Consider the following 19,229-nt stretch of genomic DNA (forward strand, 5'->3'; position numbering starts at 1 on the left):
CCTACCTGATCCTAACCCTACCTGACCCTAAACCTACCTGACCCTAACCCTACCTGACCCTAAGCCTACCTGATCCTAGTCCTACCTGACCCTAACCCTACCTGATCCTAGTCCTAACCCTACCTGATCCTAGTCCTACCTGACCCTAACCCTACCTGACATTAGTCCTACCTCTACCTGACCCTAACCCTACCTGACCCTAGTCCTACCCCTACCTGACCCTAACCCTACCTGACCCTACCTAACCCTAACCCTACCTGACCCTAGTCCTAACCCTACCTGACCCTAGTCCTAACCCTACCTGACCCTAACCCTATCCCTACCTGACCCTAACCCTACCTGATCCTAGTCCTACCCCTACCTGACCCTAACCCTACCTGATCCTAGTCCTAGCCCTACCTGACCCTAACCCTACCTGATCCTAGTCCTAGCCCTACCTGACCCTAACCCTACCTGATCCTAGTCCTAGCCCTACCTGACCCTAACCCTACCTGATCCTTACCCTACCTGACCCTAACCCTACCTGATCCTAAACCTACCCTTACCAGACCCTACCTGACCCTAACCCTACCTGATCCTAAACCTACCCTTACCAGACCCTACCTGACCCTAACCCTACCTGATCCTAAACCTACCCTTACCAGACCCTACCTGACCCTAACCCTACCTGACCCTAACCCTACCTGATCCTAAACCTACCTGACCCTAACCCTACCTGATCCTAAACCTACCCTTACCAGACCCTACCTGACCCTAACCCTACCTGATCCTAAACCTACCCTTACCAGACCCTACCTGACCCTAACCCTACCTGACCCTAACCCTACCTGATCCTAGTCCTACCTGACCCTAACCCTACCTGATCCTAGTTCTAACCCTACCTCATCCTAGTCCTACCCCTACCTGACCCTAACCCTACCTGACCCTAGTCCTACCTCTACCTGACCCTAACCCTACCTGACCCTAACCCAACCTGATCCTAGTCCTAACCCTACCTGACCCTAACCCTACCTGACCCTAACCCTACCTGATCCTAAACCTAACCCTTACCAGACCCTACCTGACCCTAACCCTACCTGATCCTAAACCTACCCTTACCAGACCCTACCTGACCCTAACCCTACGACCCTATCCCTACTTGACCCTACCCTTACCTGACCCTACCCCTACCTGACCCTAGTCCTACCCCTACCTGACCCTAACCCTACCTGACCCTAACTCTACCTGATCCTAGTCCTACCTGACCCTACCTGACCCTAGTCCTAACCCTACCTGACCCTAGTCCTAACCCTACCTGACCCTAACCCTAACCCTACCTGACCCTAGTCCTACCCCTACCAGACCCTAACCCTACCTGATCCTAAACCTACCTGATCCTAAACCTACCTGATCCTAAACCTACCTGACCCTAACCCTACCTGACCCTAAGCCTACCTGATCCTAGTCCTACCTGACCCTAACCCTACCTGACCCTAACCCTACCTGATCCTAGTCCTAACCCTACCTGATCCTAGTCCTACCTGACCCTAACCCTACCTGACATTAGTCCTACCTCTACCTGACCCTAACCCTACCTGACCCTAGTCCTACCCCTACCTGACCCTAACCCTACCTGACCCTACCTAACCCTAACCCTACCTGACCCTAGTCCTAACCCTACCTGACCCTAGTCCTAACCCTACCTGACCCTAACCCTATCCCTACCTGACCCTAACCCTACCTGATCCTAGTCCTACCCCTACCTGACCCTAACCCTACCTGATCCTAGTCCTAGCCCTACCTGACCCTAACCCTACCTGATCCTAGTCCTAGCCCTACCTGACCCTAACCCTACCTGACCCTAGTCCTAACCCTACCTGACCCTAACCCTACCTGACCCTAGACCTACCCCTACCTGACCCTAACCCTACCTGACCCTAACCCCACCTGACCCTACCGACCTAGCCCTACCTGACCCTAACCCTACCTGATCCTAGTCCTACCTGACCCTAACCCTACCTGACCCTAACCCTACCTGATCCTAGTTCTAACCTACCTGACCCTAACCCTACCTGACCCTAAACCTACCCTTACCAGACCCTACCTGACCCTAACCCTACCTGATCCTAGTCCTACCTGACCCTAACCCTACCTGACCCTAAACCTACCTGACCCTAACCCTACCTGATCCTAAACCTACCCTTACCAGACCCTACCTGACCCTAACCCTACCTGATCCTAAACCTACCCTTACCAGACCCTACCTGACCCTAACCCTACCTGATCCTAGTTCTAACCCTACCTGATCCTAGTCCTACCCCTACCTGACCCTAACCCTACCTGACCCTAGTCCTACCTCTACCTGACCCTAACCCTACCTGACCCTAACCCTACCTGACCCTAACCCAACCTGATCCTAGTCCTAACCCTACCTGACCCTAACCCTACCTGACCCTAAACCTACCTGATCCTAACCCTACCTGATCCTAGCTCTACCCGACCCTAACCCTACCTGACCCTACCTGATCCTAGTCCTACCTGACCCTACCTGACCCAGCCTAACCCTACCTGACCCTAGTCCTAACCCTACCTGACCCTAACCCTACCTGACCCTAGACCTACCCCCTACCTGACCCTAACCCTACCTGATCCTAAACCTACCTGACCCTAACCCTACCTGACAACCCTAACCCTACCTGACCCTAACCCTACCTGATCCTAGTCCTACCCCTACCTGACCCTAACCCTACCTGACCCTAGTCCTACCTCTACCTGACCCTAACCCTACCTGACCCTAACCCAACCTGATCCTAGTCCTAACCCTACCTGACCCTAACCCTACCTGACCCTAACCCTACCTGATCCTAAACCTAACCCTTACCAGACCCTACCTGACCCTAACCCTACCTGATCCTAAACCTACCCTTACCAGACCCTACCTGACCCTAACCCTACCCCTACTTGACCCTACCCTTACCTGACCCTACTCCTACCTGACCCTAGTCCTACCCCTACCTGACCCTAACCCTACCTGACCCTAACCCTACCTGATCCTAGTCCTACCTGACCCTACCTGACCCTAGTCCTAACCCTACCTGACCCTAGTCCTAACCCTACCTGACCCTAACCCTAACCCTACCTGACCCTAGTCCTACCCCTACCAGACCCTAACCCTACCTGATCCTAAACCTACCTGATCCTAAACCTACCTGATCCTAAACCTACCTGACCCTAACCCTACCTGACCCTAACCCTACCTGATCCTAGTCCTACCTGACCCTAACCCTACCTGACCCTAACCCTACCTGATCCTAGTCCTAACCCTACCTGATCCTAGCCCTACCTGACCCTAACCCTACCTGACATTAGTCCTACCTCTACCTGACCCTAACCCTACCTGACCCTAGTCCTACCCCTACCTGACCCTAACCCTACCTGACCCTACCTAACCCTAACCCTACCTGACCCTAGTCCTAACCCTACCTGACCCTAGTCCCAACCCTACCTGACCCTAACCCTATCCCTACCTGACCCTAACCCTACCTGATCCTAGTCCTACGACCCTACCTGACCCTAACCCTACCTGATCCTAGTCCTAGCCCTACCTGACCCTAACCCTACCTGATCCTAGTCCTAGCCCTACCTGACCCTAACCCTACCTGACCCTAGTCCTAACCCTACCTGACCCTAACCCTACCTGACCCTAGTCCTACCCCTACCTGACCCTAACCCTACCTGACCCTAACCCCACCTGATCCTAGTCCTAGCCCTACCTGACCCTAACCCTACCTGATCCTAGTCCTACCTGACCCTAACCCTACCTGACCCTAACCCTACCTGATCCTAAACCTACCTGACCCTAACCATACCTGATCCTAAACCTACCCTTACCAGACCCTACCTGACCCTAACCCTACCTGATCCTAGTCCTACCTGACCCTAACCCTACCTGACCCTAAACCTACCTGACCCTAACCCTACCTGATCCTAAACCTACCCTTACCAGACCCTACCTGACCCTAACCCTACCTGATCCTAAACCTACCCTTACCAGACCCTACCTGACCCTAACCCTACCTGATCCTAGTCCTACCCCTACCTGACCCTAACCCTACCTGACCCTAGTCCTACCTCTACCTGACCCTAACCCTACCTGACCCTAACCCTACCTGACCCTAACCCAACCTGACCCTAGTCCTAACCCTACCTGACCCTAACCCTACCTGACCCTAAACCTACCTGATCCTAACCCTACCTGATCCTAGCTCTACCCGACCCTAACCCTACCTGACCCTACCTGATCCTAGTCCTACCTGACCCTACCTGATCCCAGTCCTAACCCTACCTGACCCTAGTCCTAACCCTACCTGACCCTAACCCTACCTGACCCTAGTCCTACCCCTACCTGACCCTAACCCTACCTGATCCTAAACCTACCTGACCCTAACCCTACCTGATCCTAACCCTAACCCTACCTGACCCTAACCCTACCTGATCCTAGTCCTACCTGACCCTACCTGATCCTAGTCCTAACCCTACCTGACCCTAGTCCTAACCCTAACCCTAACCCTACCTGACCCTAACCCTAACCCTACCTGACCCTAACCCTACCTGACCCTAACCCTACCTGATCCTAACCCTACCTGACCCTAGTCCTACCTGACCCTAACCCTACCTGACCCTAACCCTACCTGGTCCTAGTCCTACCTGACCCTAACCCTACCTGACCCTAACCCTACCTGGTCCTAGTCCTAACCTTACCTGACCCTAACCCTACCTGACCCTAGTCCTACCTCTACCTGACCCTAACCCTACCTGACCCTAGTCCTACCCCTACCTGACCCTAACCCTACCTGACCCTAACCCTACCTGACCCTAACCCTACCTGACCCTAGTCCTAACCCTACCTGACCCTAGCCCTACCTGACCCTAACCCTACCTGATCCTAGTCCTAGCCCTACCTGACCCTAACCCTACCTGATCCTAGTCCTAGCCCTACCTGACCCTAACCCTACCTGATCCTAGTCCTAGCCCTACCTGACCCTAACCCTACCTGATCCTAGTCCTAGCCCTACCTGACCCTAACCCTACCTGATCCTAGTCCTAGCCCTACCTGACCCTAACCCTACCTGATCCTAGCCCTACCTGACCCTAAGCCTACCTGATGCTAGTCCTAGCCCTACCTGACCCTACCTGACCCTAGTCCTACCCCTACTTAACCCTACCTAACCCTAGTCCTACCCCTACCTGACCCTAACCCTACCCCTACCTGATCCTAACCCTACCCTTACCAGACCCTAGCCCTACCCTACCAGACCCTAGCCCTACCTTACCAGACCCTAGCCCTACCTTACCAGACCTTAACCCTTACCAGACCCTTACCTGATCCTAGCCCTACCTGACCCTAACCCTACCCTATACTTAGCGCTACCTTACCGTAACCCTACCTAACCCTACCCTTACCAGACCCTAACCAGACCCTACCTGACCCTAACCCTACCTGACCCTAACCCAACCTGACCCTAAACCTAACCCTACTTGACCCTAACCCACCTGATCATAAACCTAGCCCTAGCCCTACCTGACCATAACCCTACCTGACCCTAGCCCTACCTGACCCTAGCCCTACCTGATCCTAAACCTGACCCTAACCCTACCTGACCCTAACCCTCACCGACCCTAACCCTACCGTATACAAGTACAATACGCCCTACCTAACCCTGACCATACCTGTACAGTAGAATAAGCAGGTCAGATGAATTCAAGTATGTTTCATGTATACAGAATAGTAGAGACCAATATAAAGTATATTTTTTAATTGTTCTGTTATTTTGTATACGTCTGTGACCCCTCAGTTCCTAGAAGATTTAGACCGTGACCCCCCTGTTCCTAGAAGATTTAGACTTCCCAGACCACCTTTGTCTTATGTCCCAGACAAGACGACACATGCAAAACAAGACACTAAAATTGGCAGACTAGAGAGGAGACAGCAAATAAATTCCGGAGACCCAGTTTGAACCCTTGTAGGTAACACTAGACAGTGAGAAACCAGGGTTGGGCAGGTGATATTTTAATAATTTTGCTCCCCGAGCTAATGCAGAGGCTTTAGCTCAGAAGGCTAGGTAACACAGTAATGTGTTTGAACCCTGCACTCTGAGAAAAAAGGTGCTATCTAGGACCAAAAAGGGTACTTCAGCTGTTTCCATAGGGGAACCCTCTGAAGAACCCCTTTTGGTTCCAGTTATAACCCTTTTGGGTTCCATGTAAAACACTTTCCACAGAGGGTTCTACATGGAACCCAAAAGGGTTCTACCTGGAACCAAAAAGGTTTATCCTATGGGGACAGTCGAAGAACCCTTTTGGAACCTTTTTTTCTAAGAGTGTGGATTGTCAGATTAGGAAGAAATTGAAGTCAGGCGAGTTAGGAGTTGGTTAATCCTATGGCTCTCCTAGTTAGAACCTAGGTTTTAGCTCGGTGGGCTATATGGAGCATAGCAGACCTGGGGTTGAATTTGAATCAGGATCAGGCAGGTGAGGTGTTAATCTGCTAGCGTTCCTAGCTAATGCCTTTAACTCATGGCTAAAACTGTTGTGTTGCGCGCGAGACCCGGGTCGGTCACACAAGAAATCAAGGTCAGGCTGGTGAGAAGGTGCTAATCCTGGCTCTGGTTGGGACTAGCGTGGCAGGCACACAGCTTCTCCGCTGTCTGTGAAAACCTTGCAGTTTTGTCCATCAATAATGTATCCCTAGCCTCTGCGACCAGTGCAATGCTTGCTGCACCTGCAGCTCATCAAATATTGATCAAGCCTGTTGGAGGACTAATGCTACAGTATATAGGGATACTATGACTGAGGTCAAATCCTGTCTGTTAAAGCATTTATGTTGGAAAGTCAACTGAAATCAACTCAATTGCTTAAAGGTCATCTGGAACTTTTTTTTTTAACAGTTCACGGTTGCCCCTATCATTTCCACTGATTGTTAGCTAGCTAGCTGTGGCTAATGTTAGTGAATGTCCTAATGGCTTTTCATAGAAAACTGAAAATGACCGACTTGGGTTTTTATATCAGGTAAATACATTTGAATTCAACCACTTTGACAGCATCCCTTTAGATTTATACAACACTTTCCATACATTAGAAATCCAAGGCTTAAAAACAAAGGTGTCCATGTATGAAGATGACTCAAGTTTTATTTTCAGTCCGCAAGCTAGATCCCTGCAATGTCTCATTGAAGATCTAGATAACTCTTCTGGACTCTCTGGACTAAAACCTAATTATGATAAGTGTACAATATTATGTATTGGATCTTTAAAAATATATATATATATACATTACCCTGCAGTTTACCTTTAAAATGGGCTTATGGTGAAGTAGACATACTTGGTATTCATATCACAAAATATATAAATAAGCTCTCCACAATGAATTTCAATAGAAAACTTGTAAAAATAGACAAGACCTGCAACCATGGAGGTAAATACCTGTCTATTTATGGACAAATTGCCCTGATTAACTCCTTAGTCATATCTCAGTTTACTCACTTATGGCGCTGCCTACTCCTGATGATTCGTTTTTCAAATCATATGAGCAAGAAATATTTTGCAAGCTGTGGAAGGAGGGTTAGCTAGCTAACAATTATCTGTGCTAACATAATTGCAAGAGGGTTTTCTAATGGTCAATTAGCCTTTTAAAATGATAAACTTGGATTAGCTAACACAAAGTGCCATTGGAACACAGGAGTGATGGTTGCTGATAGTGGGCCTCTGTAAGCCTATGTAGATATTCCATAAAAATCTGCCGTTTCCAGTAGAGGTCGACCGATTAATCGGAATGGCCGATTAATTCGGGCCGATTTCAAGTTTTCATAACAATCGGTAATCGGTATTTTTGGCCACCGATTTGGGTTTATTTAACGAGGCAAGTCAGATTAAGAACACATTCTTATTTTCAATGACAGCCTAGGAACGGGGGTTAACTGCCTTGTTCAGGGGGATTCGTTTTTGCAACCTTCTGGTTACTAGTCCAACGCTCTAACCACCTGCCTTACATTGCACTCCACGAGGAGCCTACATGGCAGGCTGACTACCTGTTACGCGAGGGCAGCAAGAAGCCAAGGTAAGTTGCTAGCTAGCATTGAACTTATTTTATAAAAAAACTATCAATCTTAACATAATCACTAGTTAAACTAGTAATATCATCAACCATGTGTAGTTATCTAATGTGTCCTGCGTTGCATATAATCGATGCGGTGCCTGTTAATTTCTCATCGAATCACAGCCTACTTCGACAAATGGGTGAATTAACAAGCGCATTTGTGAAAAAAGCACTGTCGTTGCACCAATGTACCTAACCATAAACATCAATGCCTTTCTTTAAAATCAATACACAAGTATATATTTTTAAACCTGCATATTTAGTTAATATTGCCTGCTAACATGAAATTGTGTCACTGCTCTTGCGTTCATTGCCTGGCTCGTTGCGAACTAATTTGCCAGAATTTTACGTAATTATGACATACCATTGAAGGTTGTGCAATGTAACAGGAATATTTAGACTTAGGGATGCCACCCGTTAGATAAAATACGGACCGGTATTTCACTGAAAGAAAAAACGCTTTGTTTTCGAGATGATAGTTTCCGTATTCGACCATATTAATGACCTAAGGCTTGTATTTCTGTGTGTTTATTATATTATAATTAAGTCTATGATTTGATAGAGCAGTCTGACTGAGCGGTGGTAGGCACCAGCAGGCTCGTAAGCATTCATTCAAACAGCACTTTCGTGCGTTTTGCCAGCAGCTCTTCGCAATGCATTGCGCTGTTTAAGCCTGTCAACTCCCAAGATTATTCTGGTGTTACCGATGTGAAATGGCTAGCTAGTTAGCGGGTGCGCGCTAATAGCGTTTCAAACGTCACTCGCTCTGAGACTTGGAGTAGTTGTTCCCCTTGCTCTACATGGGTAACGCTGCTTCGAGGGTGGCTGTTGTCGATGTGTTCCTGGTTCGAGCCCAGGTAGGAGCGAGGAGAGGGACGGAAGCTATACTGTTACACTGGCAATACTAAAGTGCCTATAAGAACATCCAATAGTCAAAGGTATATGAAATACAAGTCGTATAGAGATAAATAGTCCTATAATAACTACAACCTTAAACTTCTTACCTGGGAATATTGAAGACTCATGTTAAAAGGAACCACCAGCTTTCATATGTTCCCATGTTCTGAGCAAGGCACTTAAACGTTAGCTTTCTTACATGGCACATATTGCACTTTTACTTTCTTCTCCAACACTTTGTTTTGCATTATTTAAACCAAATTGAACATGTTTCATTATTTATTTGAGGCTAAATTGATTTTATTGATGTATTATATTAAGTTAAAATACGTGTTCATTCAGTATTGTTGTAATTGTTATTATAAAAAAGAAAAAATCTTTGTAAACGGCCGATTAATCTGTATCGGCCTTTTTGGTCCGCCAATAATCGGTATTGAAAAATCATAATCAGTCGACCTCTAGTTTCCAGCTACAATAGTCATTTACAACATTAACAATGTCTACACTGTATTTCTGATCAATTTGTTGTTATTTTAATGGACAAAATGTGCTTTTCTTTCAAAAATAAGGACATTTCTAAGTGACCCCAAACTTTTGAACGGTAGTGTAGATAGATATTTGCTTCTGCTCGACTAAAAACAATCTTGGTCGACCAACAGCCTATCAACCAAACAATCGACCATTGACTAATTGGGGTCAGCCCTACTAGCCTTGCCCCACTTGTTAGATATTATGCACATTAATAGCTTGATAGCAAACATCCTCGCCATGTGATTTATCATAGTAATAGGCAGTAGAAATCTAAAGGATCAGATGGAAAACATGCCAGGAAAAGTGATTGGATGAAATTATGAAGTGGATGGAGAAATGCAGTTGTCAAACAGTTTTTTTATTTTTAAACATTTAACGTTAATTATCTAAAACACTCGTAAAATCCGTTTTACATTTGCATATGTTGTAGCTTAGACCCAACTTTACATCATCTGAGGTTTCTGTGTTGTGCCCGCCATCGGTTGAGACAACATGTATTAAGGTTTAAAAATGATATACTTTATAAAAAATTGTATTCTTTTCAAGAAATGATCAAATAGTTTGACAACCCTGTTTGTAAGCTTTTAAAAGATATCTATCTCAACCGTTTATCTTTTCCAGTGATGAAGACATGATGTCTCATGGTCATGGGTCAACTTTGAGCACCTTTATCTCTTGAATGTTTTGGTATTCAAGTCAAAAGAGTCACTTTCTGATCACTTCTACAATGGGCTAATATGTATGGAAGGTTTTGTTCAAATCAGAAGGGGTGTTGTCAAAAAGTGATTGATTTCAAATGGATTGACCCTGTCGTAACAGGACCTCTTTCACCCCCGCTGCTCGGTTGACACTACTACAGATGATCTTCCCCATGCTTGACTATGGGGATGTCATCTACAGTTCAACATGCAAGGGATCCCCAGAGAAGCAAGATGGGCTTTATCATTTCACCATTTTGTTCAGGGTAAATGTACACAAGGTAACATAATGGCGGGTACACTTAGACAGTGTGGTGATAAAGTAACTGATAACAAACCTAGTTCTAGGAATTCCCACAGTATACAGCTTATAAAACATTTACAACACTAAATGTGTACCGTACCTATCGCTCACTGATTATGATAAACAGCACGCATTCGCATTTCGAGCAATCGGCCTGTCAACGAATCCTCGAGCAATAGAAAAGTGCTGAATAATACCTAACCTCTGTACAAGTAGAATACACTCTACCTAACCCTACCACACCCTAACCCTATCTGACCCTAACCTGACCCCTTTATGGGCTACCGAGTGGCGCAGTGGTCTAAGGCACTGCATCTCAGTGCTAGAGGCGTCACTACAGACCCTGGTTCGATCCCGGGCTGTATCACAACCGGCCATGATCAGGAGTCCCATAGGGCAGCGCTTGGCCGGGGTAGGCCGTCATAAAATAAGAATTTGTTCTTAACTGATTTGCCTAGTTAAATTAAGGTTCAATAATAAATAAAACCCTACCTGACCCTAACCCTACCAGACCCTAACCCTACCAGACCCTAACCCTACCAGACCCTAACAGACCCTAACCAATATAAAGTATATTTGTTTCATTGTTCTCTATTATTCTGTGTACATCTGTGACCCCTCAGTTCCTAGAAGATTTAGACTGTGGCCCCTCAGTTCCTGTCCTTCTGTGTTTGTCACATGCCCCTGTCCTTCTGTGTTGTCCTGTGATTTCAATGTTTTGTTATTTGATTTATTGCGCCGCACTTCCTAGTCGTCACTGGCCAGGCCATCATTGTAAATAATAATTTGTTTGTAGTTCTTTACAGGGAGATTAACTTCACTAGGGTAGGGGGCAGTATTTTCACGGCCGGATGAAAAACGGACCCAAATTAAACGGCCTACTACTCGGGCCCAGGAACTGGAATATGCATATTATTAGTAGATTTGGATAGAAAACACTCTGAAGTTTCTAAAACTGTTTGAATGATGTCTGTGAGTATAACAGAACTCATATGGCAGGTAAAAAACGGAGAAAAATCTAAGCAGAAGTGAGAATTCTGGTGCTTGTAGTCCTTTCAAGTCTTGCCAATCGAACACACAGTGACTAAGGATTCATTTTGCACTTCCTAAGGCTTCCACTAGATGTTAAGTCTTTAGAACCTTGTTTGAGGCGTCTACGATGAACAGAGACCCGACTGGAAGGCTGGGAAGTTGGTAACCCAAGGAATGACATCACTTCATTGGTGCGCGTTCATGAGTGTTAGCTCTGTTCCAAAACCTTTTTCAAGACACAGGAACCGTCCGGTTGAAATATTACTGAATCTTCACGTTCTATAGGCCCCAAAGATTGACGTTTTACAACGTTTGACATGTTTGAACGAACGTAAATAAAATGTTTTTTTAACTTTGTCGTGACATTTCCCTCGTGCACCCTACATTTGGAGTACCTTACTGAACGCGCAAACAACATGGAGTTATTTGGACAAATTATGGATTTTATCAAACAAAACAACATTTGTTGAGTACCTGGGATCCTGGAGGTGCCTTCTGATGATCAAAAGTAAGTGAATATTTCTAATACTATTTATTAATTTAGATGACTCCAACATGGCGGCTATCTGTATCGCCTAGTGTTTTTTTCTGAGCACAGTACTCAGATTATTGCAAAGTGTGATTTCCCAGTAAAGTTATTTTGAAATCTGGCAATGCGGTTCCATTCAGATGTTAATCTATAATTCTTTGAATGACAGTTTAATATTTTATCAATGTTTTTGACGAGTATTTTTGTAGATTGTGGTGCTGATTCACCGGCAGTATTGGAGGCAAAATATTTTCTGAACGTCACGCTGCAATGTAAAATGCTGTTTTTATATATAAATATGAACTTTATCGAACAAAAAGATGCATGTATTGTATAACAATGTCCTAGGAGTGTCATCTGATGAAGATCGTCAAAGGTTAGTGCTTCATTTAGCTGTGTTTTGTGAAGCATGCTAGTTGCTTAGAAAATGGCTTTGTGGTTATTGTGTCGATGTACTCTCTTAACATAATCTAATGTTTTGCTTTCGCTGTAAAGCCTTTTGGAAATCGGACAACGTGGTATCTATAAAATGGTGTAAAATAGTCCTGTCTGAGAACTTTGAATTACGACATTTTGTGGTTTTAAATCTGGCGCTCTGATTTTTCACTTGCTGTTGAATAGGGTGGGACGATTTCGTCCCACCTTCCCTAGAGAGGTTAACTCTGATAAGGGCCTATATTGTAAGGCAGTGGCTATAAGTGATTCACTTCATCATAAATAATGTAATATACAGTGTCAACATTTGAACACTGATGTACAGTTACAAGATGACATGGTGTTATACTTGGGTTGTTCTGAACAGAATGAGATAATGTTTGTTGTATTGGGACAAAGATTTGCCGTGACCAGATGAAATGTGCAAACACTGTGTTGCCCATAATGTCATATTGTAACGGGTGTCGTAATGATTGGACCAAGGTGCAGTGGGAACGTGTATACTCATCTTCTTTACATTTAAGTCATTTAGCAGACGCTCTTATCCAGAGCGACTTACAAATTGGTGCATTCACCTTATGATATCCAGTGGAACAACCATTTTACAATAGTGCATCTAAATATTTTAGGGGGGGGGTGGTTAGAAGGATTACTTTATCCTAGGTATTCCTTAAAGAGGTGGGGTTTCAGGTGTCTCCGGAAGGTGGTGATTGACTCCGCTGTCCTGGCGTCGTGGTAAAAAGGGAAAAGAAAAAAAATAACACGTATACAAGCAACGAACGACACTAACAGTCCTGTCAGGTGCTCAGACACTAAACAAGGAAATAACTACCCACAAATCCCATGACAAAAACACCCCTCTTAAATAAGACCAATTAGAAGGAATGAGGAGCAGCTGCTTCCAATTGAAGGCCAACCCCATCAACTAAACAGAAATAGAAAGACTAAACTAGAACATAGAAATATACTAACAGAACATTAACCAAAACCCCGGAACACTCTAAACAAAGACCCATCTACATAAACACATAGCCCAACAAACCCCGAACCACATAAAACAAAACACCCCCTGCCACGTCCTGACCAAACTACAATAACGAATAACTCATTTACTGGTCAAAACGTGAAACATATTTTAGAATTGAGCTTCTCATGTTGGCTATAGAACACACAAAAACACCTTATAGTTGAAGACTGACTCATAAAAGTGCATTGAAATGACACACTTTGGAGAGTTGTTGCCACTTGGAAACACCAGTTAGACCTCACTCAAACCCTTGTCATTCTTTTGTCTTATGTTGCACCTACCGAAAATGTTCATAGAATATTCTTATGTTACTGAATGTATCCAGAGTATTTTCTGATTTAGTTAAACAAATGCAGTAAAAAGTGCTGTAAATGTAAAAAGAAAAATCACATTAAATCAACAGTGGATTCAGTCTTGTGTCAGGTGAACTGTTGTGTCCTCACCTTTAGTCTATGTGACGGCCGTCGTTGAAGAGACTAGACCAAGGCGCAGCGTGGTTAGTGCTCATCATGAATTTATTAAAGATGGAACACTTTAGACAAAAAAACAAGAAACCGACAGCCAAACAGTTCTGTCAGGTACTAAACAGAAATTAACTACCCACCAACCCCAAAGGAAAACAGGCTGCCTAAGTATGACTCCCAATCAGCGACAACAATGTACAGCTATCCCTGATTGAGAGCCATACCAGGCCAAAAACAAAGAAATACAAAGCATAGAAAAAAGGACATAGAATGCCCACCCAAATCACACCCTGACCAAACCTAAATAGAGACATAAAAAAGGCTCTCAGGTCAGGGCGTGACAGTCTAATAATTGTCCCATAATCTCTAAACTGTTCCCTTTTAATTGCTACCATGATTATGCATATGCTTTCCATATTTCCTCTGAGGAAAACATTTCATTTAGCCCTAGCCATATAGGCCAATGCCCACCAGTGTAAGGGGTTTTAACTGACTCACCTGGATAGATAAAGGTTAAATAAAATGTATACATTTCAAAAAGAACCATGGATTAAAGTTTCTCCTGGCCCATAGACTACTTTCAGGGTGAGGAACCATCTAACATCAAGTTGTAAAATCCTGAACTTCCCCTTTAAGATCAGCAATAGGGTTAGTGTACCACCATCCGGAACCATTCCAAATCTGACAGCTGTTTATACACTGCCTTTAAATAAAGAGGAACATCCTGTTAATATTTAAACCTCTGAAAGGATAAATTGAAGTACAATCTGGCGGTAAACAGGATTTCACCTTTCATGTAATTCCTGTAAAAAAAAAAATTAAATCCCTTTTCCTGGGAATAGAACTGAAATACGAATCACGTTGTGATATGTTGTCAATGTTTTATGGAATCAATTGGAACTCAAATCTTCCCCTCCGCCCTGAACAAATATTAAAGTTAAGTCATCTGTACTGTCCTTACATTGGGAAAACTCAGCTCCAATGCTGCGCGACTGAAGGAATTGAGCATGACATCACCAGGTATGCACGCCCCGGCAGTACGCTCTGGAGTCAGGTGCAGCCCGACCGGCCCGGGCCTCCCCTGAAACAAGACACTGGTTAGTGTAGTGGTGTCGACAAGCCGGTGGTTGTGTTACAGGCCGACTATAGTGTAGAGGTGTAGGTCCTAGTTCAGGCTGAGGTGCCCATGGGGTCATGGTAGGCTGATGGTAGGGGAATGGAAAGCATGGAGAAGCCAGAGAAATCCTCTAAACGTACAGTGCCTTGCGAAAGTATTCGGCCCCCTTGAACTTTTCGACCTTTTGCCACATTTCAGGCTTCAAACATAAAGATATAAAACTGTAATTTTTTGTGAAGAATCAACAACAAGTGGGACACAATTATGAAGTGGAACGAAAATTATTGGATATTTCTAACTTTTTTAACAAATAAAAAACTGAAATTGGCCGTGCAAAATTATTCAGCCCCCTTAAGTTAATACTTTGTAGCGCCACCTTTTGCTGCGATTACAGCTGTAAGTCGCTTGGGGTATGTCTCTATCAGTTTTGCACATCGAGAGACTGAAATTTTTGCCCATTCCTCCTTGCAAAACAGCTCGAGCTCAGTGAGGTTGGATGGAGAGCGTTTGTGAACAGCAGTTTTCAGATCTTTCCACAGATTCTCAATTGGATTCAGGTCTGGACTTTGACTTGGCCATTCTAACACCTGGATATGTTTATTTGTGAACCATTCCATTGTAGATTTTGCTTTATGTTTTGGATCATTGTCTTGTTGGAAGACAAATCTCCGTCCCAGTCTCAGGTCTTTTGCAGACTCCATCAGGTTTTCTTCCAGAATGGTCCCTGCTGAAGAAAAGCAGGCCCAAACCATGATGCTGCCACCACCATGTTTGACAGTGGGGATGGTGTGTTCAGGGTGATGAGCTGTGTTGCTTTTACGCCAAACATAACGTTTTGCATTGTTGCCAAAAAGTTTGATTTTGGTTTCATCTGACCAGAGCACCTTCTTCCACATGTTTGGTGTGTCTCCCAGGTGGCTAGTGGCAAACTTTAAATGACACTTTTTATGGATATCTTTAAGAAATGGCTTTCTTCTTGCCACTCTTCCATAAAGGCCAGATTTGTGCAGTATACGACTGATTGTTGTCCTATGGACAGAGTCTCCCACCTCAGCTGTAGATCTCTGCAGTTCATCCAGAGTGATCATGGGCCTCTTGGCTGCATCTCTGATCAGTCTTCTCCTTGTATGAGCTGAAAGTTTAGAGGGACGGCCGGGTCTTCGTAGATTTGCAGTGGTCTGATACTCCTTCCATTTCAATATTATCGCTTGCACAGTGCTCCTTGGGATGTTTAAAGCTTGGGAATTTTTTTTGTATCCAAATCCGGCTTTAAACTTCTCCACAACAGTATCTCGGACCTGCCTGGTGTGTTCCTTGTTCTTCATGATGCTCTTTGCGCTTTAAACGGACCTCTGAGACTATCACAGAGCAGGTGCATTTATACGGAGACTTGATTACACACAGGTGGATTCTATTTATCATCATTAGTCATTTAGGTCAACATTGGATCATTCAGAGATCCTCACTGAACTTCTGGAGAGAGTTTACTTTCAGTGCACCAAAGGGGCTGAATAATTTTGCACGCCCAATTTTTCAGTTTTTTATTTGTTAAAAAAGTTTGAAATATCCAATAAATTTCGTTCCACTTCATGATTGTGTCCCACTTGTTGTTGATTCTTCACAAAAATTACAGTTTTATATCTTTATGTTTAAAGCCTGAAATGTGGCAAAAGGTCAAAGTTCAAGGGGGCCGAATACTTTCGCAAGGCACTCTAATGACAGCAGGGCCAAACAGTGGTATTGTTCATCTCATAACTTGTGTATCTGCCATCTGTTTGGTGTCATTAAGATTTGGTTTAATGTGCTGTTGTTGCTGCTGGTGTTGCTGCTGCTGGTGCTGTTGTTGAGATTTACCAGTGCTAAAGGGTACTGGAATGTAAGGTTAAACATGATTTATGAAGATTCGATGAACAGCCCATGGATGAGATCTCAGTGCTGAAATCATGATAAAAAAATCATGGGCTTTCTCACAAGGTACCTGCTATGTTTAGGAGTATCTGAGAGTGGGTTATCCTTCTCCTGGTTCACATTACTCACAGATAGCACTTACTGAATGCCTTTGGTACAGAACAGCATGACTTGTTGTAACAGCATCATCACCTCTGTCTTGGCACTGTAAAAAGTTAGGGATTTTTCAGTCTTGACATCGTTGCAAAATTGATGTTTCAAGTACAGGTAAGAGTAGAGTAAAAAAAAAAGTATCTTGATATTTGCACCTTTGGGACTACTCCATTGGTTCTGGGGAAAAAAACGAAAACCAGCACAGTTAAGTATTTGAAATAGTTTTACATAGTCCTATGTATTCATCCCAGGTCTTATGTGTACAACGTCCATATTAGAATGAAGACTTCCTAATATAGATGCCATATGTGTGCTATATGCCCGTTGCTTCTTTCAGCTGATGTCTGTACTTCCTCTTGTTCTGCAGAGGCAACCCTGATAAGTGTGACATATGGGGGAACACACCTCTCCACCTGGCGGCCGCCAACGGCCACCACAACTGCCTGTCCTTCCTGGTGTCCTTCGGTGCCAACGTGTGGTGCCTGGACAACGACTACCACACGCCCCTGGACATGGCCGCCACCAAGAGCCACATGGACTGTGTCCGCTACCTGGACTCCATCGCCGCCAAGCAGTCGGCCCTCAACCCCAAGCTGGTGGGGAAGATGAAGGAGCGGGCTTTCCGCGAGGCTGAGAGGAGGATTAAGGAGTGCGTGAAGCTGCAGCGGAAGCACCACAAGCGCATGGAGCGCAAGTTCCACAAAGAGGCGGCGTCGGAACAGTCCATGTCAGACGCCATGAGCTTCTCCAGCTACACAAGCAGCTCAGTGAGCCGCAAGCTGCACCGCCTAAACACCACCACTGTCAGTGTGCCATACTCTCAGGTCAGTACAAGCTGCACCACCTAAACACCACCACTGTCAGTGTGCCATACTCTCAGGTCAGTACAAGCTGCACCACCTAAACACCACCACTGTCAGTGTGCCATACTCTCAGGTCAGTACAAGCTGCACCACCTAAACACCACCACTGTCAGTGTGTTACACCCACATCTATATCACCTGTCTTGTGCTTGTCTCCACCCCCCTCCAGGTGTCTCCCATTTTCTCCCAAATCAGAGTCAGGCAGGATCAGGACAGGCAGTAAGGTCAGAACTGGGAAGGCTAAGAAATACTAGACCACAGGAACACTCTGGTAGGACTTAACGGGACAAGACAAACTGGCAACAGACAAACCGAAAACACAGGTATAAATGCACAGGGGAAAATTGGGAAAATGGGAGACCCCTGGAGGGGGTGGAGACAAGCACAAGACAGGTGAAACAGATCAGGGTGTGACAGTGTGCCATACTCTTAGGGCAGTACAGTACAGCTTCATCCAGCCATTTATGCCTTTTGAATATTTATTTAAAGGGGCATTCCACTCCAAAACCAACGTTTGTCAGATGTTTTCAGAACATAAAAATAGTCCAATGTCAAGATGAGTGCACATTCCACGCCATTGGTTGTGTAGCTCCAGCTATATGATGCCTCAAGCTAAATGACTACATGGGGAAGATGAACACAGCACATCAGGAAATAATATGGTGCTTCTCTTTTCCCTTCATTTAGGATTGTAGTACAAAGCTGCATCTATAAAATGAATGACCTGGGATGTGGACTTACCTCAAGTTTAACTAATGACAAATGTTTCATGTTGGAGTTTAATGCCCCTTTCATTTTCAACATGGTGTAGAAAATTATAGACAGCAAATAACTGTCATTGTATCCTCTCCTTTCTCCACTAATGGGAAATGTTGGTGTTTCAACTGTTGTGCATGTGAAATGATACAGCAGCAGACATAACAGATAGGGAGTTTCACATGCACAACAGTTGGAACACCAACATTTCCCATTAGTGTAGAAAGGAGAGGATACAATGACAGTTATTTGCAGTCTATCATTTTCTACACCATGTTAAATTAAAGGGACATTACACTCCAACATGAAACATTTGTCATCTGTTAAATTTGAGATGTGTGCTCCTGTATAATTACAGTGGGGCAAAAAAGTATTTAGTCAG

The 19,229-nt window shown here is 44.8% G+C and overlaps 1 protein-coding gene across 3 annotated transcripts in view; it reads left to right on the forward strand.

The window, feature by feature from the left end:
- LOC106602068 (Usher syndrome type-1G protein homolog) overlaps nt 1-19,229 on the forward strand; it is a 46,832-nt gene that overhangs the window by 23,072 nt on the left and 4,531 nt on the right. For all 3 annotated transcript variants that reach the window (XR_006769266.1, XR_006769265.1, XM_014194525.2), the window contains exon 2: nt 17,596-18,052. Coding sequence is in view for 1 of the 3 variants with exons in the window: in XM_014194525.2 (XP_014050000.2) it covers nt 17,596-18,052 (457 nt within the window). In the remaining 2 variants the exon portion in view is untranslated. The remainder of the gene's footprint in view (nt 1-17,595; nt 18,053-19,229) is intronic.

Source organism: Salmo salar, chromosome ssa03 (genome assembly GCF_905237065.1).
Source record: "Salmo salar chromosome ssa03, Ssal_v3.1, whole genome shotgun sequence".
In the NCBI taxonomy this organism is placed as follows: domain Eukaryota; kingdom Metazoa; phylum Chordata; class Actinopteri; order Salmoniformes; family Salmonidae; genus Salmo; species Salmo salar.